We start from the raw sequence: 26,558 nt of genomic DNA on the forward strand, positions 1-26,558 counted from the left end.
CAAAGGAGTAGCTCAAGTGCATGTCATTCAGGCGGAAGAGCCGAAAGACGCAACGGGACAGTTGATGAACCATTTCTCATCCTGGACAAGGCTTAAACGCGCTGTTGCCTGGTTTCTGAAGCTGAAGGTCCTGCTTAAAGAGCTGAAAGAAGAGAGAAAGGCACCAGATGGAAAAAGCAAAGTGAGCCGGTTCAAAAAGGCTTTCCAAGGAACAGGCCTCACCTGCAAAGATCTAGCCGTGGCAGAAAAAGAAATTGTCAAGCACACCCAGAAACGAACCTTCAAAGAAGATTTGACAATGCTACTGGAACAAGGAAGGGTGAAGAAAAGTAGCTCACTCTTCAAGTTGAATCCAATACTAGATGGAATCCTGAAAGTAGGAGGAAGGCTGAGCCGAGCGGCAATGCCTGACGAAGCCAAGCAGCAAGTAATCTTGCCCAAAGACTCGCACATCACAAGGCTTGTGCTGAGACATATTCACGACAACACAGCTCACGCAGGAAGAAATCACATGTTGGCTCAGCTGCGTCAAAGGTTCTGGATACCTGGAGCAAATGGAGCCATCAGACAAGTGCGTCACCTGCAAACGGCTACATGGAACAACTGGACAACAACTCATGGCAGACCTACCTACCTGCAGGGTCCTGCCAGACGACCCCCCCCTTTACAAGAGTCGGCGTTGATTACTTCGGCGGCGTCCTTCTTCACGAGTCTGAGGACTTTTGATGAACTTTATTCCGAAGGCAAAGCCTCACCTCGGGTGGGGAGAAAAAGATGATGAACCGAAGTCAAGTCTCTGTCATGGGCAGAGCGAAGATCAAGATCTTCACTTCTTCAGTCTAGTTTAATTTTGAGACTTTAGATTGTGATGTTTAAGTTAAATGACATTTAGACGCCTTAAGTTTATATTTTTTGGGTAATTGTTTCAAGGCTGTTGATAACAATTAGGGGCCGGTAATGTAGGTGCCTAAATGCCTAGTCTGGTAATTAAGAGTAATTTCAGTTAATAGCAGTTAATAGAAAAGCATTTTGGCCCTGTATTTCATAGGATAAATAGATAGATATTAATAATAATATCTAAGACAAATTAATATCTATCAGTAAGAATGTTTTCTTTGTTGTTAGTTTGTTTCTTACAGGATATTTGGCTGATAGGCCGAGGGACTTTTAGTTTGACAGGATAACGGTGATGTCATTGATTACTGTCAGCTGCGGCAAGGTGACAGCTTTTGGTTTAGAAAGAAAACAATGCATATTTTACCGGTGGTCAGGCCAAGTGATGAGAGAGTGGAGCCAGACAGTTTTTAGACCTCTCTCTCTGGATAAGCTTTGTTAATCTCGCTGCTCTATATATAATTAGGAAACAAGAACGTGTAAACCCGAGTTGGACATTAAATAGTTGATATTACTTCGTGGTCGGTGCTTTTCTTGTGCGTGGATATGGAACGGGAGGATTCAAAGACTGAGAGCGTCTGAAGCTTACGGCATCAACAAGTTTCGGATACTACACAGCTCATCGTCTCACACAATCATTACATTTTTACAGTAATAACGGCACAACATAAATTCACACAGACATGTACATTTGTTGACACATGTAATCTACAGAATGCCTGAGACGCCATATGTGATAGTCGGCTGCAACAACAACAAAGTGTCTGAGACAAAGTGTCGTGGCGGGAGGGAGGGTGGAAAAGATTGTCCAGAGGGAGGGGGCATGGACTGGGGGATAGGACTTTGGTGATGAAACAGTCTTAGGCCCCCCCCTCCAGCACGCGTACTAGTTGGCTGCCGTCATAGGCTTGGGATTGGGTAGGGATTGGGAGTGGGGGGAAGCCGCTTGCCACTCTTATCTCCCAGAGGGCCTTCGACTCCAGCAGCTCTCTGGTTCGACCTTGGTCCAGGAATTTGTTTTGGCTGAGTGACTGGCACATTTATCCCAGCCACGTCACTTTAAATTTGATTTGAATAGAGTGAAAGATAGATTACTTTAACAGGAAAATTGCTTTGGTAGCGGCTTGTGCCCCTAATGTTTATGATGCTAACTTCTACGCTTCACTCACTAGAGCGATGCTAGATCTCCCTGAATATTCATTTATAATTGGTGCGGATTTTAATGCCATCTGGGATCCCTTGATTGATAAATCTAGTCTCACCACAACCTATGACCAGAGACAGGCCTCTACGGCACTACAGGCCTGGTCCAAGGACACAGGAGTAAATTATCTGTGGCGATCGCTCAATCCAACGGCGCGAGAGTTTTCCTTTTTCTCAGCAAGACACAGGACATTTTCTAGAATAGATTATGTTTTTGCATCCCCTAGACTATTTGATAGCTTTGACGTTGAAATGGGGCCCATTGCACTGTCAGACCACAATTATTTACTCCTAAAGGGCTCATTCAGTAGAATGACATCCCGAGCCCCAAGATGGCGCTTTAACTCGACACTGTTGAAAAACAATGAATTCAACCTGCAATTTAAAGATAAACTCATTGAATACCTGCAGTTTAATGCGGGTTCGGTACAAGACCCCAGAACTTTATGGAACTCGGTAAAGGGTTTTGTCAGGAATAACACTACTATCTTTGCCTCCAACCTTGGTAGAACTGGAAGTGCTTCACTCTTCGTTGTTCTCCTCTTTACAACGCAACTACTCATGTCGACTGGAGTTTCAAATGAAAATGTTGAAAAAGGAGATTAACTCCATTTTAAGACAACAATCTGAATTTCAAATACACAGAACAAGACAACATTATTACTTTCATGGCTCTAAACCTAGTCACCTACTAGCTATGAAGATACGATCCAGTGAACAATTTGCGGATATCCCTGCCATCAAGGACCAACAGGGAATGGTTACCACCGACCCCAAAAAAATCAACAAGACTTTTCGTACGTTTTACTCTAACCTGTACGAGTCAGAAGTGATCTTCGATCATAATAAACTGGAGGAATTCCTTGATCAAATTAACTTACCTCAACTCTCAGAGGAAGACGCTAAACAGTTAGACGCACCTATTACACTAGAGGAACTTAGGGAGGCTATTTCTGACTTGCAAAGTGGTAAGGCCCCTGGCTGGGACGGCATTCCACCTGAACTGTACCTCTCATGCTGGGATGTAATTGGACCCCCATTACTTGATATGATTTTACACTCAGTCAAAGAGGGAAACTTCTCCAGGGATGTCAATATGGCACTCATATCTGTCCTACTTAAGAAAGATAAGGACCCCACCGAATGTGGCAGTTATAGACCCTTAAGCCTCCTTGGAACCGATCTCAAGCTGTACGCTGTTGCCCATGTTTTGTATCATATAGACAGAGGCCATAACAGAGATGTGTGCAGAACCATGTTTTGTATCATATAGACAGAGGCCATAACAGAGATGTGTGCAGAACCATGTTTTGTATCATATAGACAGAGGCCATAACAGAGATGTGAACCAAGGGTTAAAAAGCTATGGTAGACATTTGACAAAAAGCTGTTGCTGTGCAGTAAATTGCAGTAAATTGCACAAATACCTTTGCGGTTTGGAACATAGCAGGGGTATGGTAATTGCTTATCATAGCTGAGAATTAATTATCATTAAGGCAATCAGTACAGTCTGAGTCAATTAGGATACCAATGGAGAAGAAGTGTACACCTCCCACAATGCATTTCTCTTAAAGTAATATCATTTTCCAACATTATTTATGTAGATTTACAAATGAAATATTATTGCCATTGATCACAACCCTGCATTAGAGATTTACCACGTCTGTCTTTGCACGAGCAGTGCACACAGCAGGGATTAAGATGTTGACCTCCATATTGTACCTTACTGGCCACCGATTTTTTGGCTGACCACCATGTTTTTTTTTCTTGGCAAGGAGGCCCCAGAGCATGCCCCATTTTAGCCAAGTATATTGCGGAAATTTAAGGGGGGAAAAAGAACCTCATAATTCATCATATTGTCCTTGAATATTACTCAGCCTAAAATAGTTCTCTCTGAGGCCCTGGGCCCTCATTTATCAACTTTTCTTAGAAAGTCTTCTACTTTCGTTTGTAAGCACAGAATTTAGAATGTGTGCACGCACAAAAAAAACTGGATTTATCACACGTGCGTACACAGGTCCTACGCACACCTGTCTTGATAAATATCACTTTGATCCTACGCTGCGGCTCGTGCACAGTTTCACGTATTTGCATATAGCACCGCCCGTAATTAACCATATACGGTAATGGAACACCCCCATGAAATGTGGAAAAGTGGACTAAGCTGAGGGAAGCGTGTTGTACACGGTGATGTCGGATATTATATCTATTAACTTCCTAAAAGACCATTGCTGCCTGGACACCGCAAACACTAATAAAGACCATTAACCACTGTTATATTTCGTATTGGCATCGCGTCCCGCTTAAACTCTTGCAGGTCTTGGGATTCCCATTTTTAAATGTTTTACCATGGTATGTTTGGTATCTTTTTTTTCAGCACAGCCTCACATATATGACCTGACAGTTAGTTTTCATATTGTATAATACTGTATATACTGTATACTAGGGGTGGGACGATACATCGATCCAGATCGATATATCGATCTATTATCAATAATCAAATAGGATCAATGCCACGTAAAAAGATCGATTCATATTGCGATACTCTTATTTTGAAAATCCGGCGACGTCATCGCCCCGCGCCCAGTGTTGTGAAACTCAAACTCCGTTTAACATCAACAGCAGTAGCGTCTAGAGCGTCACTAGAGCAAGACTAGTGTGCCTATTCTGTGACCCAAAACATGTCCCTGCTGTTTTATTCCACAACGGGTCCAATGCATCTAACCTGCTTTGCAATCCTCGTCACTCCATTATGCCCACGTCGCGTTAAAGATCGAAGATAACGTTACTTTAGCGTGAGCTAACAAGCTAACCCAGAGCCATAGGCAGAGAGAAGTGGGGACTGGGAGGGTGCATTCTCGGGGATAGCCCCACTAACAGGATCTGGCCGGTACTGCACCTTGGGACTCCCAATATGCTTTTCCAGCCAAAATACAGCTCTGTGACTGACAGTGAATAGGATATTAATATCGAGAAAAAAAAGAAAAATGAACCAAAAACAGTGAACAGGAGGTCTATTTGTATTAAAAACAATAGATTGTTTTTCATTTAAATGTCTGGAAGAGCTCAAAAATTTAAATGTCATGATATTTCCATTGCCTTTTTTTTTGTTGATTTAAATGTTACTGATTGTATTAAATGGGCACATAATATCGTCTCATATCGATCGTAAGCACCTGAATCGAATCGTATCGTGGCAGACTGTGTGATATCGGATAATATCGTATCGTTGTCCAAAGAATCGATATCGTATCGTATCGTGATTAAACTGGTGATTCCCACCCCTACTGTATACTGCATAATGTACAACACAAAACACAAAATCGGATTGAGAAAATGTGTTATTTTTAGTATGAACCAATGCAAACATATCAAATCAAGGATATAAAACAGTGGAAATGCACCCTCAGGTAGCATATTTACATAAAAGAGAACAGATCAGAATTCAATTTACAAAGCATTATTTTCTCCATACACAGGTAATAAACACAGACGAAATTTTGATTCTCAACTGGAAATTATCACCAGCATGCTTTTTTTCTTTTTTTTTTTTACAAAAAGTAATTAAATGTCATTTTGTTTACAAAAAAAAGTAAAAAAAAAGTTTTACAGTAAAAAAGTAAAAAATAACTAAATAATTAAATTGTGGGATATTCAATATACATACAGTACACATAGGACTAGAGTGCAGTCATATAGAGTGCAGGATGCCTGAGGCGTATCCAAAAAGAATATTGCACCTGTCAAACTGTAACGCCTTTTGACAGGTGTTACCTGTGTATACGTGGCATGAGGGTCTAGCTGCGGTCCTGGGGGTCTGCACGGCATGAACCGGAGGGGCTGAGGGGCTGGATCAGGATCACTGTCGGTCTTCCAGGGCGTCTGATCTCCTGCCTGATCTCCTGCCTGGCCTGGGTTGTCCTGCGTCGGACTGGAGCAGGCTGCTCATCATGTCTGCACATAAATGGCACACACATTGTACATATAAAACACTGCGCATACAACACACACACACTGTATATACACTCAATATTCCATTCTGTATATATTGCGTACAAAGTCTGCAAACCTAGTAATAATAAAAAAGCAATAAACATCCATAATAAGTCTCTCACCTGTCTGGGTCATTTCTTGACCTGGATCTGGCTTGGGCACGCCCTGCCCCCCTAGATGTCCCAGGCAAATCATTGCTGTAGACAATGACATGTAAAAATACATTATTTTCAACTTTTATGAACAGAGTAATAACTAAAACAAAAGCACTAATAATAATAATAATAATAATAATAATAATAATAATAATAATAATAATAATAATAATAATAATAATAATAATAATAATAATAATAAGTCTCTCACCTGTCTTGGTTAGCCCTCCTTCCATGTCTCACTGAACTGGTTGAAGGCAGGGCTTATGCTCCTTCTGCTCCTTGCTCCTCCTCACTGTAGACATTCAACATTCAACAAGGACTCTCTTGATGCACACTTATCATGTACACTTATCCTGTACATGTGCATTCATCATGTGCACTTATCATGTGAAAGCCTTTCTTTGCCTTTCCCAACAAGTCTGACTAAAACAAAAGCAATCAAAGTCCAAAATAAGTGTCAAAACAAAAGCAATCAAAGTCCAAAATAAGTGTCTTTACCTTTTATTGTTGTCATCATCAGTGGACCTTTCGTTATAGTCACCATCACCAACCAAAGATGGATCGTCAATGTTAGCACAGGATAGCTCAAACTACTACTACTAAAACGTCTACTAATACTACTACTACTGCTACTACAACTACTACTACTGCTACTACTACTACTACCACTACTATTACTGCTACTACTACTGCTACTACTACTGTTATAAAAGTCGAACTACTAACTACTAACTGTCCGACATAAATTATCTAGTGGACGAATTGTGCAGGCTTCTTCTACACTTCTTTTCTGGCAGTAAACTTCTGCCTCCTTCGTCACTTCCTCCCAATGTTTTCCGTTTCATTCTAGCACAAAAAATTGCCAAGATATTGATAAAAATGTAACGCATGTAAAATTATATCTGGCACATTTTACGCGTGCGTAAAAGTTTATTTAGCATCGAATTGAAATGATCCTGGTTCAGTCATTTATTGGTTTATCAAGACAAAATAAAAAGTAGCGTGTAGTTTCAAGGCCACGTCATAATGCCACGCCGAAAAAAACCCGGAAATGGACTACGTTTTCGGTACAGAGCGTCACAAACTGATGACGTCACTTCATCACGGCGCCGTGAGCCGCGACCGGGAACCGTTAAGCCATACCGAGATATACCTCATCTCATGTACCTATTGTACTCCATCACCGAATAAAACCAATACACCCATCACCTGCCAGGCCCCGCCCCTTTAGTGGCGTACTATATTAGTACTGGGCATGGCCACCACTCACTCTTCCTCTTTTTTCGTTTCCATCATAGCGGATGCAACACGCCCTATGCAACTAGTTGTTATGAAAAGTTTAGAGAAATTAGGTTTGAGTGCTTACCGAAGATTTGCCTACCCCTGAAATCTTCGCGGCATGTTCTGGCGGTTCTGCGACTCTGCAGCGGGTCGAGTTCTGTAGTCTCCTTGTCTTGTTGACGGCAGACAGAGCTACGGCAGATCGAGCTACCTCACACAAGGTAGGACTTACGCCACTAGGCATTATCGCTGGTGTTAGTAAATGCTGCTTGTTGTGAGTTGTATTTTGCGCCAGGGGCAGGATGTTTGGGTAAACGTCCCTCTAAGAGGTGGACGTTTCCCAGGCTGTCCTGGAGCGTGCTGCTAATACTAAATGCTATAAATGCTGGGTCAATGTTCTACTGTTCCCCGCTGTGGGATGTCACTAGGCATGACAAATGCTGGCGTTTGTGATGTGCTCGAGTTGTCCCGAGAGACAACCGAGTGTGTATTGGCGCAAGCGGCAGGATATCTGGGTAAACATTGTTGTTTTCCCCGTTATCCTGGAGCGTGCGGCTAACGCTATGCTATATTGGGCTACTGTTTTCTGTTCTGTCTCTCTGCTGCGGGAAAGTCTGTCTGTACTGCGGTCTTCCCTCCTCTCAACCATTCATGCTGACGGTCTATCGGTGTCTACTAGGGGAGTATTGCGGGGGGGCTTTGTTTACCTTCATGGGTAAATGGGCTGAGGTCTAGGGCTGGTGTGCTGTTGTGAATATTATGAATGAATGCGGGACTGGTTCTCTCTGGTCCGCAATCCCTTAACGTTGTGTGAATGGGCTTGCCCATTCTACAGTATTTTCGTGGTATTCAGTAACCCCTTCATGGTGCACACTACAGTGGAGGTTGCTGGTTGCGGGGCGGTATTGTCCTAGGCCCCACACCGCCTCACACCGCGCAGCCAGAAGAAGAGATAGCACGGCCTCGTCAGCGGCAATGACGAGGCCCTCGACAGGCGGCCATGTTTTCCCCCGCCAGAGGTATCCTGGGCGTTGAATCGACAGGTGTCCACAAGGCCGACAGCCTTGGCGGCCGAGGGATCGGCCATGTTGGATGAGCTTGGCTTGGAATATACAAGCCGTCGACGTCCTGCCGCGAGCAGCCTGCTCTCCGATCACTCCCTCCCCCAACACCAGCGGAAAAAGGGGCTCTGATTGTTTCCTTTGGCTGCGGGCCGTGTGCCTTCGTTGAAGCGCGTGCGGCCCCACTTTTCGCTTCTCATGGGGACAGGGGCTGACACCCAGTTGATGGCTGAGCCTGGGTCTGTCCGTGAGAATGTTGTGCTGTCAAGCGGCTCCCACACCATAAGCTGTGTTGGTTGAGCCTGGTGTTACGTCTGTCAACTATAAGTGTTGTCAGCAGGGGGGCTCGAAACCTTTTTGAGGCACACAGTGCAGGCTTCCCCGACCTCACCTTCGCCAGGCCAGGTATCATGTTGGTGCCTCCCACTCCCGCAAGATCGGCAGTGGTCTGAAAAGAAGAGGTGCGCGTGATTTAGGTGGTAGTAATATCACTGCAGGGCTACGGTGTGTAGGAACCCATGGGGTCCTCACGCCTTGCATGTCCGGCTGCAGAACAACTCCTCAGCATGTTCTGGAGGGGTGTTCAGTGGGGGGGCTTTTGTCACCTAGATTGATGTCAGCTTCCCCCGTATCAAACCGGCCCTTTCTGTCGGGGTCCCCCCCTTGGGTGCGATTGCCTCGTGGGTAGTGTCAGGTTCCGACCCGACTCCACAGAACGCTATGCTCGCACGGGTCCAGGGTTGGCTACGCACAGCGGGTGGGACCGGGCCAACTATCTACAGTTCCTGGCGGACCTGCGCCACATGGCGGCGGGTGCGTTGGGAGTGTCATCACATATGGCTACGGCAGTACCATATGTCGAGGTGGATGGAGAGAACGCTGAGGCGGGGACTTGTATTTACACAACCCCACCCGTTTTCGGGTTTGGTACAGACCCTATTATCAGGGTCACCAGCAGTGACAGCTCTGGTCAACGAGATCCAATCTCTGTGGACGAAGCAAGCCATCGTCGTGGCGTTTTCCTCCCGGTGTTCTCTGGTGCCTGAGAAATCGGGGGGGGGGGTGTCAGACCCATGCTGGACCTGTCCCAGGGGAAGCTTGTCTGAACATTTGAGTTATGCAGTGGTGTAGTTATCAGAAAAGTAAACAGGCTATCTTTACTGCGTACGGAAACTACACCTTTATGCCTGCGTTCATTGTTTGGATCGTCTCCTACCTGTTGAACACTGTTAGGTGGGGGTCTGGTTCTCCTCCATAGACCTGTAGGATGCGTATTCGCATCTCCGATCTTCCATCCTAGGGCTTACTTACGCTTCCCTTGCAGGGTTAGCATATGAGTACCAGAGGCTGCCGTTCGGTTTTCTCTGGCTCCCCACATCTTCACCAAGTGCGTGGAGGCCGCACTGGGGCCTCTGCGTCGTCAGGGGTTACGAAGTGTATTCTGCCCTGACGACGTTCTGGTCCTTGGCGGTCAAGGTGGATCGTCAGGTCTCGTACCAGGCAGGTTCCTACCAGCCTGGGGTTTGCTGTAGACTGGAAGTAGAGTACTCCTCTTCCCAGTCAATGGTTGGAGTGCTATGGGCATCCCTCTCAGAGTGTGTTGTCGACACGCTCTGGAGGTTCCGTCCTAGGACGGTTACGGCGCTGTCCGTGATACGCCTGCTCGGTATGATGGCATCTGCTCATTCCGTGGTCCCTCTTGGCCTCCTCTTCGCCCCAGGAGGGGGTTACGGAGGTGGGTTTTCCGGTATGGAAATAGACCCGGTGAGAGGCAAGTGGAAGCGGCTAAGGTTCCGGGCGGCGGGCGGCTGGCTATGGGCGTTCTCCATCTGCGCGGCCTGAGGGCTCTCCACATCCCCGGCAGGGTGAATGTGGGTACAGGTGTAATGTCCTGATTGCGTCGGACCGGGGTGAAGCTGTGTGGTTCCCGGTCCTGATCCAGCTCTTGGTATCCCGTCATGGCCTGTTCCTTGGTCATCGCGGGCCCTCTCTCAAGCGCACAGGTCTCTGTGTTAGTTCCCTGTGCTGGGCCAGCTGCTGGTGGGTTGGCTGGTGAGAGGGTGAGTCTGGAGAGGATGGATCCTTCTGTGGTTGGTACCATCCGGAACGCGCATGCTCCTTCCACTATCGCGGGTTCAAGTCAAGTCAAGTCAAGAGTTTTAATTGTCACGGCATACAGGTATACAATGAAATGCGGGTGGTCTTGCCCGCAACGATGTGCAATACAGTGGTACAACATATAATAGAATCAAAAATGAAAAAACAACATTGTGCAGTAAACAGGTAACAGGTAACATGGAGTGACATCTCGGTATCTGTACATAGTTATTTACAGAGCATATGGGACATGCTAGTTAGCTTTGGTAGTGCAATACACTGTTCCTGTTATTCTAATTTAAAGTGTCCTTTCCTTTGGCCATAAGTGTGCGTGTGTGCGACATGAGTGTGTGCCCGCTCATGTTAAAGTGTTAAGTGGCTGCTTGTGTAAGTAGCCACTACCCACGAGGCAATCGCACCCAAGGGGGGGACCCCGACAGAAAGGGCCGGTTTGATACGGGGGAAGCTGACATCAATCTAGGTGACAATACGCAGGTAAGTAGCGTATTTTCCAAGAGTGGTGTAAGGCCACCCTCTTGTGAAGCGTTTCCTGCTTGGCGTTGACGTCTTAAGCCGGTGAAACGCTCTTTGGCTCCGAGCTGGGATCTTCAATTGGTCCTCGGTCGGTTGTCCTTGGCCCCGTTTGAGCCTCTTGAGCAAGCGCTGTTGGAACGGCTGTCGTTCGAAGACTGCGTTCTTGCTGGCCATCATCTCCACTCAAACGCGTGGGTGTGCTTTGTGCTCTCTCGGTACGGCCAGAGTGCCTGTCTTTTCGTTCCGATAGCGGTGCCACTCTGCGGCCTAATCCAGCCTTCGTGCCTAAAAATATCCGGAGTGTTTTCTGCTCCAGGGATATTATGGTTCAAGCGTTTCATCCGCCTCCTCACGCTAGTGAGTTGGAGGCGGGCCTTCACCTGTCATGTCCGGGCTTGGGGGTTACCTCAGCCGTACTCAGGGCCTCAGGGCTACCGTTCAGTTGTCTGTTACGGTGGTTCTCGTGCTGGTAAGGCACTATCGAAACAGCGCCTGTCCCATTGGTTGTGCGAGGGCATTGCCCTTTGCTACACGTTGGCCGGGCTGGCTCCCCCTGGGGGCGTCAGGGCGCACTCCACTCGTGGGGTGGCAGCCTCTGCCGCTCTGCTGGGTGGGGCCTCGGTGGAGGACATCTGTGCTGCAGCTTCATGGTCCTCCCTGGGTCCCTTCGTAAGGTTTTACCTCATGGACATGACCGGGGGTTCTGTCTCCCAGGCGGTTCTGAGGTCTGTGGCCTCTCCTGCTTCCCGTCCTTTGGTGGGGTAGCAGGGGTGTGTGGGTATGGGCCACATTGTGTTGTGTCACACGTGGTTCCGCCTGTGCTGTGTGTTCAAGGGGTTCTAGTTCCCTCTTGTTCGCACTCGGGTGGAGTTGACTGCGCCCCCTCTTCATTAGGAAGGATGGGGTGACGGGACTCCCCTCCCCCTTGATGTGGGCTTACGGGTCCTCAGGGGGTGCATCTGTCGGGCCTCGCGTCCGCTCTACCCCATATCTCGGTATGGCTTAAGAGCGGGACGCGATGCCAATACGAAATATAACGACAGGTTATGTATATAACCTAGTTATATGAGTACTGGCTAAGCGTCCCGCTCTTAGCGTGCCCTGAGTTCCCTTTGGGAAACTTTTCTTTGGAAACGATTTTTTCCGAGGAAGAGTGAGTGGTGGCCATGCCCAGTACTAATATAGTACGCCACTAAAGGGGCGGGGCCTGGCAGGTGATGGGTGTATTTTGGTTTTATTCGTTGATGGAGTACAATAGGTACATGAGATGAGGTATATCTCGGTATGGCTTAAGAGCGGGACGCTTAGCCAGTACTCATATAACTAGGTTATATACATAACCTGTCGTTTTGCCGTTGCCCGTTGGTGTCATTAATGCATGCTGGAATAAGAATGCCTTTCTTCATTTATTTTTAATATTAATAATTATTATATTACAATAAAAGACAGCTCCGTCTTTTAATACACATATATTGTACAGTAACGTCAAATAAATACGTACAGTCCCCGCTGAAATAAAGGTTCTGCACGCACGTACCAGCAGTGATCTACAGCAGTGGTTGACAAAGTCGGGGTCGCGACCCAAAGGTGGGCCGCGAGCAGCCATGGGAGGGCCGCGAGATGATAAAAAAAAAAAAAAAAAAAAAATCAATTTTTTTTTTTTTTTTTTGTCAGGCCACTGAACTTAGAAGCAGGCCAGGACGCGTGAATATTAAAGGCAACCAACTTGTGTTCGGCTTTTCTCTGATTGGCCGCGACCCCCCACGCAGGCAAGCGGCAGCCGTCCCACGTCCCAAATGAAATCCAAGGAGCAAGCGGCAGCGCGGGCAACCAACTTGTGTACCAACCAACTTGTGTTCAGCTGCGGTAGCAGTGGAGCGCTGCTGACTGATTATTATGTTTCGCGTTTTTAACAACCAACTACCAGATTCACTCGTCACTGTACATCAATTTTTTAGATGAATGATTGTGGATATAATATAGAAAACACATCATTATGATATTGTCAAATGGCGCAAAATACAATGGTGAGTGAGGAATATATCTCCAGTGATAAAACCCAGTGCTCTATGTCTCTATGATACACAGCGTGGATGGGCTTTCAGAGGGAGAGGCATGCATGTACATAATTTCACCATAATCAAATACAGACATAATTGTATGTAAAATGTCGGTCATGTGGTGGAAGAGTTTAGTACAGTCACACAACAGAATACCAGTGTTTCTAGTCGATATGTTTATTAATATAAATAAACACCTCTGTCTGAACTGGTTCGACCAGCGCTTCTGCCGCGTCTCTCAGCGGAAAAGGGCGTGTGCTAGGGCGGTCACGTGGCCAATCAGAGAAACGCTGAACGAAAAGCTGAACACAAGTTGGTTGCCTTTAATATTCACGCGGCCAGGACAGTGTTTCTAGTTGTATTCTAAAATTATATTCTATTGTATTCTAAAATGTGACTATATGGTTTTATATTAACTTAATAAATAAACAAAAACGAAAAATCTACTTATTTCAACGAACATTTCAAACAGATTATGCACATAAAACGCTGAAAACAACCGAAGCAACAATAGTATTTTAATGAGGCTATTATTATTATCATTATTATTTTGCAACAAGTTAGCCCTCTCATAAATAGCACATAATTAAATGAATAACTAACTTGAACTAACTTAATAGGATTGAAGTAATGGCCTTAAAAAATCGGTCGCCTGACAAAAAAAAAAGAAAAAAAAACCTGACTATGTGCATTGGGCCGCGGCTCTCTGACGCCTTATTTTCTGGGTCCCGGCCTGAAAAGTTTGGGAACCCCTGATCTACAGCATAAAAGATAGCCACTTTATACTATTCTGAGTAGATAATTCATCTGTATCACAACAGAGTCACGGATTAAGTACCTGGGGGTCCACATCTCAGAGGATCTGACATGGTCAACACACATAGACACAGTAGTAAAGAAGGCGAAACAGCGCCTCTACCACCTGAGACAGTTAAGGAAGTTCAGAGTATCGGGGAAGATACTCCAGTCCTTCTACTCAGGAGTTGTAGAGAGCATCTTGACCGGAAACATCACTGCCTGGTATGGAAACAGCACGGCACAGGACAAGAAGGCCCTACAGAGAGTGGTGCGCTCAGCCGAGCGTACCACGGGTATTGCACTACCTCCACCGCAGGTTCTATACAACAAGAGGTGCAAATCCAGAGCCTGCAGAATAATGAAAGACCCCCACCACCCCAATAACAGCCTGTTTCAGCTGCTGAGGTCAGGCAGACGCCTGCGAACCCCAGCTACTAGGACAGAGAGGCTTAGGCTCAGCTTCTTCCCCCAGGCCATCAGAGTCTTGAACAATGAACATTGAGTACCACAGAACACTGAACTATCCACACATAAGCACACATGAGCACACACACGACACGCACGCTGTGCACGCTCACACACTAGCAGCCACTTTGACACATTAACATGAGCGGGCACACACTCATGCCGCACACACCCACACTTATTGCCAAAAGGAAAGGCCACTTTAAACTAGTATTAGCAACAGTAACAGTGTATTGCACTACCAAAGCTACCTAGCATGTCCTATATACTCTGTAAATAACTATGTACAAATGCCGAGATGTCACACCATGTTGCCTGTTACCTGTTATTGCACAATGTTTTTTGTATTGGATTCTATTATATGTTGTACCACTGTATTGCACATCGTTGCGGGCAAGACCACCCGCATTTCATTGTATACTCGTATGCCGTGACAAATAAAACTCTTGACTTGACTCTTGACTTGATCTGGTCGGGGCAGGTAGCATTATGTTGGGAAAATCTTTATGAAATAAATAAATGTGAATTAAAGAATTTAAAACGAAGTTTAGCATATTAAATCGTTTTATAAGCTTTCTGAGTAGATAATTCATCTGTATCGCAACAGAGTCACGGATCTGGTCGGGGCAGGTAGCATTATGTCGGGAAAATCTTTATGAAATAAACAAATGTGAATTAAAGAATTTAAAACGAAGTTTAGCATATTAAATCGTTTTATAAGCTTATAGCTTTTTTCGTGCTGATTTGAGAAGGGTCCAGCTGCAGAGCCGGAGAGCAACGCTCTCAGGACCAAGATAGTACTTATACTATTTTGAGAGAGACAGCAGAGAGACAGACAGCAGAGAGACAGACAGACAGACACTGTTCCACAGTGTGTGTGTGTGTGTGTGTGTGTGTGTGTGTGTGTGTGTGTGTGTGCGTGCGTGTGTGTGACTACTAGTCTCCTAGTAGAGACTCAGCCCCCCCCCCCCCCCCCCCCCCCCCCCCCCCCCCCCTCTGGACCACCTCCTAGTAGAGACTTCTCTAGGAAGAAGACGAAGATGAGGATTAATGACTTGACTTTTCTGGTTACAGCCGTGTACTGCAGTGAAAGGGTTAATGCAATTCCCCCTCCTCATCGCAGCCGGTCGTACAGTCTCTACTAGGAGGTGGTCCAGAGAGGGGGGGGGGGGGAGTCTCTACTAGGAGACTAGTAGTCACACACACACACACACACACACACACACACACACACACACACACACACACACACACACACACACACACACACGCACACACACACACACACACAGTGGCACAGTGTCTATCTGTCTGTCTCTCTGTCTCTCTGCTGTCTGTCTCTCTGCTGTCTTTCTCAAAATAGTATAAGTGCTATCTTGACCCTGAGAGCGTTGCTCTCCGGTTCTGCAACTGGACCCTTCTCAAATAAGCACGGAAAAGCTTTTAAGCTTATAGCTCCAATTTGGGTCCCAAATTGCGGTACAAATGAAGGAGGTGTCTCGGGTAGTGGACTCTAGTTAATATTATGTTCTCTCTGCAATTAGACTGCCCCTCATTCATTCATTCATCCCTATCTGATGCTATCTCTGAAAACAGTTCCTGCGAGCGCAGTCAGTGCACCCGATAACGCTATATATAAACCATGCTGCATTCATTCGGAGAGAAAGACCTATTCCAAATGCTATATTTATAGGGTTTGACAATAATTACACTACTGTCACTATTTTATAATGAACTATAATGAATTACGGGCCATACAGAACACGCCAGTGTTGAAACGAATGCACGAAAGCTTATTTCCGCGTTGAAACTTAATGCATGAACTGAGGAGCGCATATGCCGTCCGTCTGCAGTAACGATATTCTACCACGGGGCGTCAGCTACGCATGTGCGTAGATATAAGCACAAAGTCAAGTTCACGTTCAAATTGATAAATCCCACACTTTGCTTAGAAATGGTCGCACGCACGGGTTAAGCACATATCTGTGCGTACGCAACGTTGATAAATGAGGGCCCTGGACTCTATCAAGATTCAAGAGTTGTTACATACATATACGAGACATGCAGTGAAATGTAGTTGGCCATGCCCGCCTCGATTGTGCAAAAATACAAATAATAAAATAGAATAATAAAATAGAATAGATAATAAAATAGAGTAGACAAAAAGTAATACGAATAAAATACAATGCTAATCTTATCTATGGTGTTATGAGTAGAATCTATAATGTCGTCAAACATTGACCCGATGTGTGGGTTGGAGTTTAGTAACTTATTATACTGTGAATTTCTCCAGACCTTTCTTGATACAGCCTGAGGTTGTTACGAAGGGGTATGGTGGTGATACAACCCAAAAGCGGGACAGTGGAAGGAGGAAACGGAGACGGTGTATTGCTCTTCTCAAACACTGTGTTCTTTTTATTATAAGAACCACGAGAGCGATAATAGGTCATCAGACCAAAACAAAAAGTAAAGAAGCTGATAAATAAACAAACATAAAGACGGGCGAAGGCACATTACAAAAGAACAACAAAAGGCGCAGCCGAGCTGGCACTGAGGAAAACGAACTGAGAACACGAAAATCAAAGGGCAACAAAACGGAACACTAACAACACTTACTTAGACTGAAACAACAATAGGGCAAGGACGACGTTGACAGAGACACGACAGGAAACAGGGGTAACGGAGGTAATGACGCCACAAGGAAGGGAGGACAGACCAAACTTATATAGACAGACGAGCAACACCTGGTTAAAGCCAGGCAACAACATAGAATACAAAATCAGAACACACTAGGAATAACCCAACCTAGACACAAAAGGCATAATCACACACAACAACCAGACAGGAGGACGACATCAAACAAGGGCAGGGGTGGCCCACGACAACATGAAACAGGACATAATATTAATCATACCTAACCATAATTCTATAATAGACTGCACCATCTGACGGTGCCCGCCAGAGGGCGGCAGGAGACCACTGTTCATATTGTCCCCACTGCCCCAGACAGGGCTCAGTCTAGGACTGTGACAGAGGTGTGGCCAGCAGCAACTCCTCTCCCTATATCCACTGAAATCCAACTCAAATATCAAACAATAACAAAAGATGTAAACAAAGCGCAATACCAAGAGGGGCTCTTTTGCCTAGAGGTAATTGTTTGACGACATTACTAATTCTACCTTTAAAGGGGGGGTTCACTTTTCTTTAACGTTGTCTGGAATGCTGTTGACTTGTACAGGCCATAATGTCATGAGTCGCTTTAGTATCACTGTGTTGCATCCTCTCACCTGGCTTTTCTGTATCAAAAGTCATAATGAGTTTCATAGGCCAGTTACACATTTAAGTGGGCAACTTAGATACAGTAGCACACAGCATATGAAACTCATCATAATGAGTTTATACCTTGGTGAGAGGATGGGGGATGGGGCTTGGTGAGAGGATATGTTTGACCTTGGTGAGAGGTTAAGGGTGGGGGTTGGTGAGATGATTGAAGATTGAGTTTAGTGAGAGGATTGAGAATTGAGCTTGAGCCTCCATCAGTAAAACAATGGTGTGACGACACATTTACATTCACATTTACATCTAGTCATTTAGCTGATGTTTTTATCCAAAGCGACTTACAAGTTCTGTACGACAAGTCAGCAGGAAGGGTACAACTGTTTCAGTGTTGAAACTTGTCTGCTGCAGTGTTGAGTGCATAGTAGTAGAGTAGACATATTAGTAGTATATATAGTATAGTATGTAGTAATATAGGCAAGGAAGATTATTTATTGGAAAAGTGCATGATAGAAGACAGTATGAAGGTTCGTTTTTATTTTATTTATTTATATATATAAAAAAAAACTCCTTAATTTCAGATATTGATTGAAGAAGTGTGTCAACAGCGAAAGATTTGTCGGGTTTCGGCTATCTTAACTGGTGGGAAGTTCATTCCACACATTAAGGGGCAGGGCTAAGACAGATAGCTGTGAATGTTCAACATTATTCAAAATTTTCCTACGACTTTTAAAATTGAAATACCTTGGTGCTCCCCTTTAAGACAAGGCTGTACTGAAAAACACCATCTAATCTCTTTGGCACAAAAACATCATCTAATCTCTTTGGCCCCTTCATTAGGTGAGGACCTGCTGGAAATGATGAGACTGACCCCCCCCTCTCTCTATCTCTCTGCCCCCTCATTAGGTGAGGACATCCCGGAGGAGGTGGCCCCCGAAGCCGAGGAGTCGCGCCTGGACGTCTGCAGCCCATGTAGCCCCTGCATCCCCTCCCCCCCCACCTCCTCCATTGTGGTACGCATCTCTGAGGAGGAGCGGAACAAGTACGAGGAGGAGATCCGCAGGCTCTATAGACAACTGGATGACAAGGTGATGAATGGCTTCTAATAAGGATCATGCATGGAAGTCAATACAAGGATACACTTGGAACTGGTGATCATTTTACGACGGTATCCACTAGGGGTGTAATGGTACGTGTAGCTATTCATCCTGCGACTTCACGGTACTGACTTCACGGTTCTGTAAGGGAGCCATGCGACAAATTCACCTCACTACGTCTATAGGACGCTAGGTGGAACTAGGGTTGAATATGTCTCAGGGGGGACTATAGACAATAGGTGGAACTAGAGTTGAATACGTCTCAGGGGGGACTATAGACAATAGGTGGAACTAGAGTTGAATACGTCTCAGGGGGGACTATAGACACTAGGTGGAACTAGGGTTGAATATGTCTCAGGGGGGACTATAGACACTAGGTGGAACTAGGGTTGAATACGTCTCAGGGAGGACTATAGACAATAGGTGGAACTAGGCTTGAATATGTCTCAGTGGGGACTATAGACACTAGGTGGAACTAGGCTTGAATATGTCTCAGGGGGGACTATAGACACTAGGTGGAACTAGGGTTGAATATGTCTCAGGGGGGACTATAGACACTAGGTGGAACTAGGGTTGAATATGTCTCAGTGGGGACTATAGACACTAGGTGGAACTAGGCTTGAATATGTCTCAGGGGGGACTATAGACAATAGGCTTGAATATGTCTCAGGGCGGACTATAGACGCTACTGTAGGTGGAACTAGGTTCTGGGCTGTTTCTCCCCTCCTCTTCACTACAAGTGTCCCTGAAACAAAACCATGGATGAATGATATGTTTGTAACACAGCAGGGTCATTACAATTGAGAATTGAATGTTCATCTTTTTCTTGTTCGCCCAATAATGCTGGTGGAAACACACACACACCAACCTTCTTTCGAGCGACTTTCCCTCACAGCCTGCACATTAAAGTTCATATGTATGTGTGCACATATGCGTTTAATGGCTACTGTTCATCATCCTGACCGCCTGAGGATAAGAACTGTCCTTGAAGAGGCTGGTCCAGTCAGGATGCCCTATATGGTAACATAGTCTAGTCAGGATGCTATCTATGGTAGCCTGGTACAGTCAGGATGCTATCTATGGTAGCCTGGTACAGTCAAGATGCTATCTATGGTAGCCTGGTACAATCAGGAGGCTATCTATGGTAGCCTGGTACAATCAGGAGGCTATCTATGGTAGCCTGGTACAATCAGGAGGCTATCTATGGTAGCCTGGTACAATCAGGAGGCTATCTATGGTAGCCTGGTACAATCAGGAGGCTATCTATGGTAGCCTGGTACAGTCAGGATGCTATCTATGGTAGCCTGGTACAGTCAGGATGCTATCTATGGTAGCCTGGTACAGTCAGGATGCTCTCTATGGTAGCCTGGTACAGTCAGGATGCTATCTATGGTAACATGGTCCAGTGCACGGGAGCTCCGACTAATTATATTCACAACGCTTCTCAATTTGGGTGTACTGAGCTAGAGGCAGCTTCAGTCTGTTAGATTGAGTAAGGTAATGAAGACAAGTGTTCCTGGTCACTGACCCGAGAGCAGCACTCCTACTCTGGGAAGCGTTGTGAATATGTACCACTGTCTGGGGTCTCAGATCAGATCAGTTCAGTTCAGTTGATTTTATTCACAAATCAAGTACAATCAATATAAGACACAATAGAGATGTGTGAAATGGGACACCCTGATAAGCTAAGCTTGAGAATAGGGACCCAGACACTAAACAGATAGTATTTCAAATATAGGTTTACTAATTAACCTCATACTATAGTCTACCCATATAACTCTGTATGATTACCTATATGAATGAATGTATGAAATGTATCTATACATATATATATATATATATATATAGGCAACCATTTTTTTTAGATAGTGCTACCAAAAATGTTAACTAGTGGCACCAATGCTACATGAAAATAGACCCCTGTTTTAATTTTTTTTCCATACCATATCACGTTCACTCTCACCGGGAGATGTGTGTGTGTGCTCTCATTAAAATGTGGTTCAGTTGACGAACGTTGATTTCCGGTCAAACATTTTCAAAATAAAAGGTCCCCAAGTCTATTGTGAAGAGAAAAGTGTAAAAGTGCAATAAATGCAGAGAATATAGATAGTGCTTTTTTAGATACATTATACTAATTTAAGGCTTCCAGGAGTAATTAGGCTAATCCAGCCTTACTCAGCACTATGGAGGCCTATTACTACCAGGAGTAAGTAGGCTAATCCAGCCTTACTCAGCACTATGGAGGCCTATTACTACCAGGAGTAAGTAGGCTAATCCAGCCTTACTCAGCACTATGGAGGCCTATTACTACCAGGAGTAAGTAGGCTAATCCAGCTTTACTCAGCACTATGGAGGCCTATTACTACCAGTTTGTATTTGAAGCTACTTAACCTACAGTTCAAATAATTGCTTTGAAATACATTTAAATGTAATGCAGTTTTTGTATTACATTTTTTTTATAAGAAGTACTGTGTGTTTATTATAGCCTCACGTAACCTTACAGATGATTATAATAATAACCATAATAATAATATTATTGTTATTATTCAAGAAAAAATTGGTACATTTGGAAAATGTCTATCAGCAGATATCCAAATTCAGATATCGGTATCGGAACAAAAAAATGTGAACTGCATCTCTAACATTTACAACCTACAAAACACCTAAAAGATCCTAACAAGTACTACTATGGTCTCGTGACATGATCAGTCTAAACATTGATTAAATAGGTAAGATACAATTAATAGAGACATATGGCAAGTTTAAATGGATTTCGGAGTTGAGTAACTAGGTTAGAAAATCCCCAGCCTGGTCTGCCTGTCAGAAAGTCATTAAAAGCAATCACGGACGGAGCCGCAAGGTCATTGAGTTTCAACAGCAGTTTAGATGGCACAGTGGTATTAGATGCTTTAACACAGTGTGCACTACAGAGAAGCAGCATCATCTGCACACCTTTTAGACTGATCAGCAAACCGTAGTGGACCAAGGGAGGTCAGGACGATTGATGTACAACTTGACTTAATTGTTCTAAGCGCTTAATTATCACCAAGGTTAATCATTAAGACAGGATACAGGTGATTATTTCGGGTGTGTGTGTGTGTGTGTGTGTGTGTGTGTGTGTGGGTGTGGGTGCGTGTGCAATAATATCCTGTGCAATAATATACTGCTGAACTCTGATGATGTGACTACTAGTGCAATATACAGACAATTTGTATGCATTTCTTTTATATTCACACTTGTTTTATACTTTCTGTGTGTAGATTGCAATATGCCCATGTGTATTGATTGATGCTGGTGTTTTTATCTATATTGTATGTACCACTGAGGGAACACACTTCACTTCGTTGTGCTCCTGTGCAATGACAAATGAAGGCCTGGAAGCTGTACTGCACTCCCTGTACTGCACTCCTTGTTAGTGCATCTCCTCACTGTGGTGTGTCTACGGTTGTAGGATGATGAGATCAACCACCAGAGCCAGATGGTGGAGAAGCTGAAGGAGCAGATGCTGGACCAGGAGGAGGTAAAAGACCTTTACTTTACAACATCCATTCATTTCTATGGCTAAACGGCCCACAGTGACCTCCGTTACCAATGCAGCTACGAGGCACCGGCCCTTCGCCCCCATGAAAATCGTATTTTTTTTATTTATTTTGTATCTCTCAGACGGTGCAAGGAATGATAAGGCAGCCAGTTGTTTGAAAGACACAACGTTTTGTGTTTTCAATTCAAAGTCTTATCGATGTACTTTACAGCTTGTACTTTAGAGCTTCAGCTTTACAACAAGGTCACTGTCCTCCACTGCAGTACTAATAAAGGATAGCTGCAGGATTCATTCCTAACTTATACTGCTGATGGCCACTGGCAGAAACCCTGCCCACTAACAACCTCCACATTTACAACATACATTCATCTGTATCGCCAAATGGCCTTCGTGGGTTGCTGTACAATAGAAAACGTTTCTACATCAATTCATTGCAGAACGGCAAAAAAATATTCAGTTTTTTGCAGGCAGACACCCCACGCAAATGACCCTCAGTGAGTGGCTTGCAGTACATACAGGCTGAAACCCTGGCAAGTAAATTACATTCGCTTTCTCAAAATCAATTCATATTTGCGTATCCAAAATACCAGTAATTGAGTCTGTCTGCTGTAGTACAAACCAGATGACAGCCTGCTAGCAAACCACTGCCAGCAGACACACTAGCCTGTAAACGCCCTTAGCTTCAAATCAATTCATACTGTATCTTTGTGGCTGTAGTACATAGTGCAGGCAGACACTACGCCCAGTAAGAGGCTCCACACTGGGTCTGTCTTTCTAAGTGGCCCATAGTGGCTTGTTGTACATAATGACAGTCACCATGGCTTGTAAACAACCTCTGATTTACAACATCCCTTCATGTAACTTTGCTCCACTTCCCTATATGAATAAAGGCACTATGCGGCTGAAAATCCTAACGGGGATGTAGCAATGGCTGCTGGCCATTGAATGCTATGGAGTTCACATTCATACACGATTTTCAATTCCAAGGTAGAATTTCCGAGAGAATATTGCAAAATACTTGCATTCATCTGTTACATTTAAAGGGAAACAACGCTCAATTACAGAATTCATACATTTTATTCCTGTGGCTAAGACAGTCCCAAAAATATTAGTGCACATGAACACACTAGCGGACTGACCATCGGGAGCACCGGGAGTTTTCCCAGTGGCCTGGCAGACTGGCATGGCCTGGCTGCCCTGGCAGACTGGCAAATGCTTTTTTTTATTTAAAAATGTGTTTGTTTGTGCCCGCAGTCAGGCCACTGAACTCCGAAGCAGGCCAGGTCGGTATACATGTTTCTATTTGCGCATATATAAGTTCAGGCAAGCAGGCAGGAATGCGTGATTTTTTTTCATAGCCGCAGTTTGCGAAGATGCTCTCTGATTGGCTAGCCCGCATACAGCGAAGACCCTCTCTGATTGGTTTAGCTCCGAAGGGCTCTTCCGTGTTACTACACGAGTTTTGAATCAGAGAGTAGGGTCCAGCTGCAGCGCCGGAGAATCCTCTCCAGGGGCAAGCCTGTGGCAGCCACAGAGAGCACTCTGATTGGCGGAAAGTACGGACGTTTCTTGAAGTACTCGGAGGTGCATGACATCTAAGAATAAAGTGAGCGTGTGTTATTGGAATGATTGATTGATTGATTGAAAATTGTATGAATGTCCGCCTTGTTTCGAACTGGTTATGCTTAGACCCTCTTTCGAAGTTGGTTATGCTTAGAGTTTATCTTTAGAGCAGGGTGATAGACCACCAGCCAGGGCCGCGGGAACTCAGTCAGTGTTGGGGGTGCTGAGATAAGTGATATAATAACGTCATAGGCGGCGGGTTGCGCTGAAGGGGAGGCAATGACCGCGCAGCGTGCACATTTTTTCCTCTTTTAATATATAGTGCAAATTAAGTGTTCAAATGAAGGCATCCAATAATAGATTAACCATTGTCTTACCTCCTTAATGCAGCAAAATGCAACGTTTCGTCTTGGCATCAATAATCTTTCTGCCCACTTTCAGTTCCGCGTTCGGGATCCCTTTGATTATATGCCTAAAACACCGGTCTGTATAACAGGGAAACTGCATTATCGAGACAGCGCCCCTATGAGGATCTTTTCCTAATTCTAAGAGTAGGGTAAATCTGCAGTGCCGCTCGGTGACATTGAGTAGGATACGGTATTACGATGGAATAAAAGCCAAAACAACCTTGCAGTTACAACTCCCTGCCAGGTGGGGGTGCTGCAGCACCCCCCCTTGCCGCGTCCCTGCCACCAGCCCTGATTCCAAACTCTAAGCATAACCGACTTCGAAAGAGGGCGACTTCGAAAGAGGGCCTAAGCATAACCAGTTCGAAACAAGGCGGACATTAATGCAATTTTCAATCAATCAATCAATCAATCAATCAACACACGCTCACTTAAAACAGCGCACCTCCCAGCTGCTTCTATAGAAAGTAGATTTGTACTTTCGCCAGACGTACATCAGCGCGCGCCCTCTGTGGCTGCCACAGGCTTGCTGAGTGAGAGGATTCTCCGGCGCTGCAGCTGGACCCTATTGGAATCAGATGGACATTGAAATTGACGTGGAAACTCCGGATGTTGATCACTTTATTGGATGTACTGTTGGGAGTTAAAGAAGACAGTTTGTTGGAACCTGACCGTGAAATAGAACAGCTATAAGTCTGATGGATGATTTGGATGCTGATATTGAAGCCGCTGAGATGTATAAGGAACGCGTCATTATGTTGAACTGACGGCAGCAGCGCGAGGGTGAGTGATACTATAATGAATCGACTACTAGATCACAGAGAGCGCCAGTGAAGTAGAGAAACTTCTATAAAGGACACTTTCGTATTATAACCCGACATTTGGACAATCCATTATTTGGAAAGTAGTTATTCTACACTTTGGTGTAGTGTATACAACTTGTATGGTCCGTTTTGTGACAGCGTCGTTGTCCATGGTGCTGAAGGTTGCATTTATACTAGTGTATACAGCCTCTACAGTGCCACCACGTGATACAACGCAGCAAGATACAAAACGCAGTTTTTTCCCCGGGGGTGGGGGGGTATGGGTATGGGCCTGGCCTGGCCTGGCTTGCCTGAGTCAAATTCCCGGTAGGAATTATGGTCCCAGTCCGCGACTGCATGAACACCTCTCTCCCAAAGTTTCTTTGAGTGCTCAATATTATGCTGTCATCAGGTAGTCTAAAGCTGCTCCATAGACAATGCATTGAGAAGGATTATATAGAAGGGGAATATTTTGAGTATATGTGTCCAGGAACTGAAACCACTGGTAGAGTTAGTTCATTTTGGTATAAAAAATCAAACAAACGTTCTGTGGGTCCACAGAATCTCCCACTCGTCACCAGTGGAGCAACTCTAGACTTTATACTTGATGACATCACATGTTTCAGTCTTACAGTACTTCTCTGGTTGCTGGCTTTATGAGAGAGTAGCTCATGTTCACATATGTTGATTGAATGTTCCTAGACCATTTGATCCCCTTTAATAGCACTACATTACCCACAGGCAGACACCCTGGGCCCACTCTCCAAAACAAAGCATTTAATATAGATGACCTTTATTTTATTGAATTGTATGCCAGAGGGAAAATATAGTTCTGTGCCACACTAGCTCACGCTCAGCGTCTCATGCATAATCTCGCTTCAGCGTATGCACACTGAATACATTTCAAATGTACCTTTAAATGCCCGCATTCATCTGGCCACACCCCCATCCGCTCACCTACATAAGCAGGGATGGGCCACACACTCATCTCCTTCGCAAATTTCATCACAAGCAACGTGTTGCTCATATGCCCACTTGACGTGGAGAAAAATATTGCTCTAAGGAAAGGAAGAATAAGGAGAATACGTTGACATCATATCTTTATTTTCTCTCTCACTATTTTAAAACGAGAAAATACGGCGATATTGTCTTCGTACTGGAGTGTCTGGAAGATGGTGATCATTCCACAAACTCCACCGGTTTCGTATTGGGGGTTCACGCCGCTACATACCTCCCAGCTACAGTCTTCTTGGATGCGGCTGGACGGAGTGAAACCCTCCGGCGGTGCAGGGACTGTAGTGGCGCGCCGCTGTTGTGAGAAGCGGTG

General features: G+C 44.9%; 1 protein-coding gene across 1 annotated transcript in view; it reads left to right on the plus strand.

Annotated features, from left to right (window-relative positions):
* Window positions 1-26,558, plus strand: part of kif5ab (kinesin family member 5A, b) — a gene marked incomplete at both ends in the record, with an annotated part of 362,394 nt that overhangs the window by 211,876 nt on the left and 123,960 nt on the right. The window contains 2 exon segments of the mRNA XM_084315723.1: window positions 18,727-18,908; window positions 22,369-22,437. Of these exon segments, the coding sequence (XP_084171849.1) occupies window positions 18,727-18,908; window positions 22,369-22,437 (251 nt within the window).

The sequence above is a fragment of the Notolepis coatsorum genome, assembly GCF_963971535.1.
Source record: "Notolepis coatsorum genome assembly, chromosome: 6".
Taxonomy (NCBI): Eukaryota; Metazoa; Chordata; class Actinopteri; order Aulopiformes; family Paralepididae; genus Notolepis; species Notolepis coatsorum.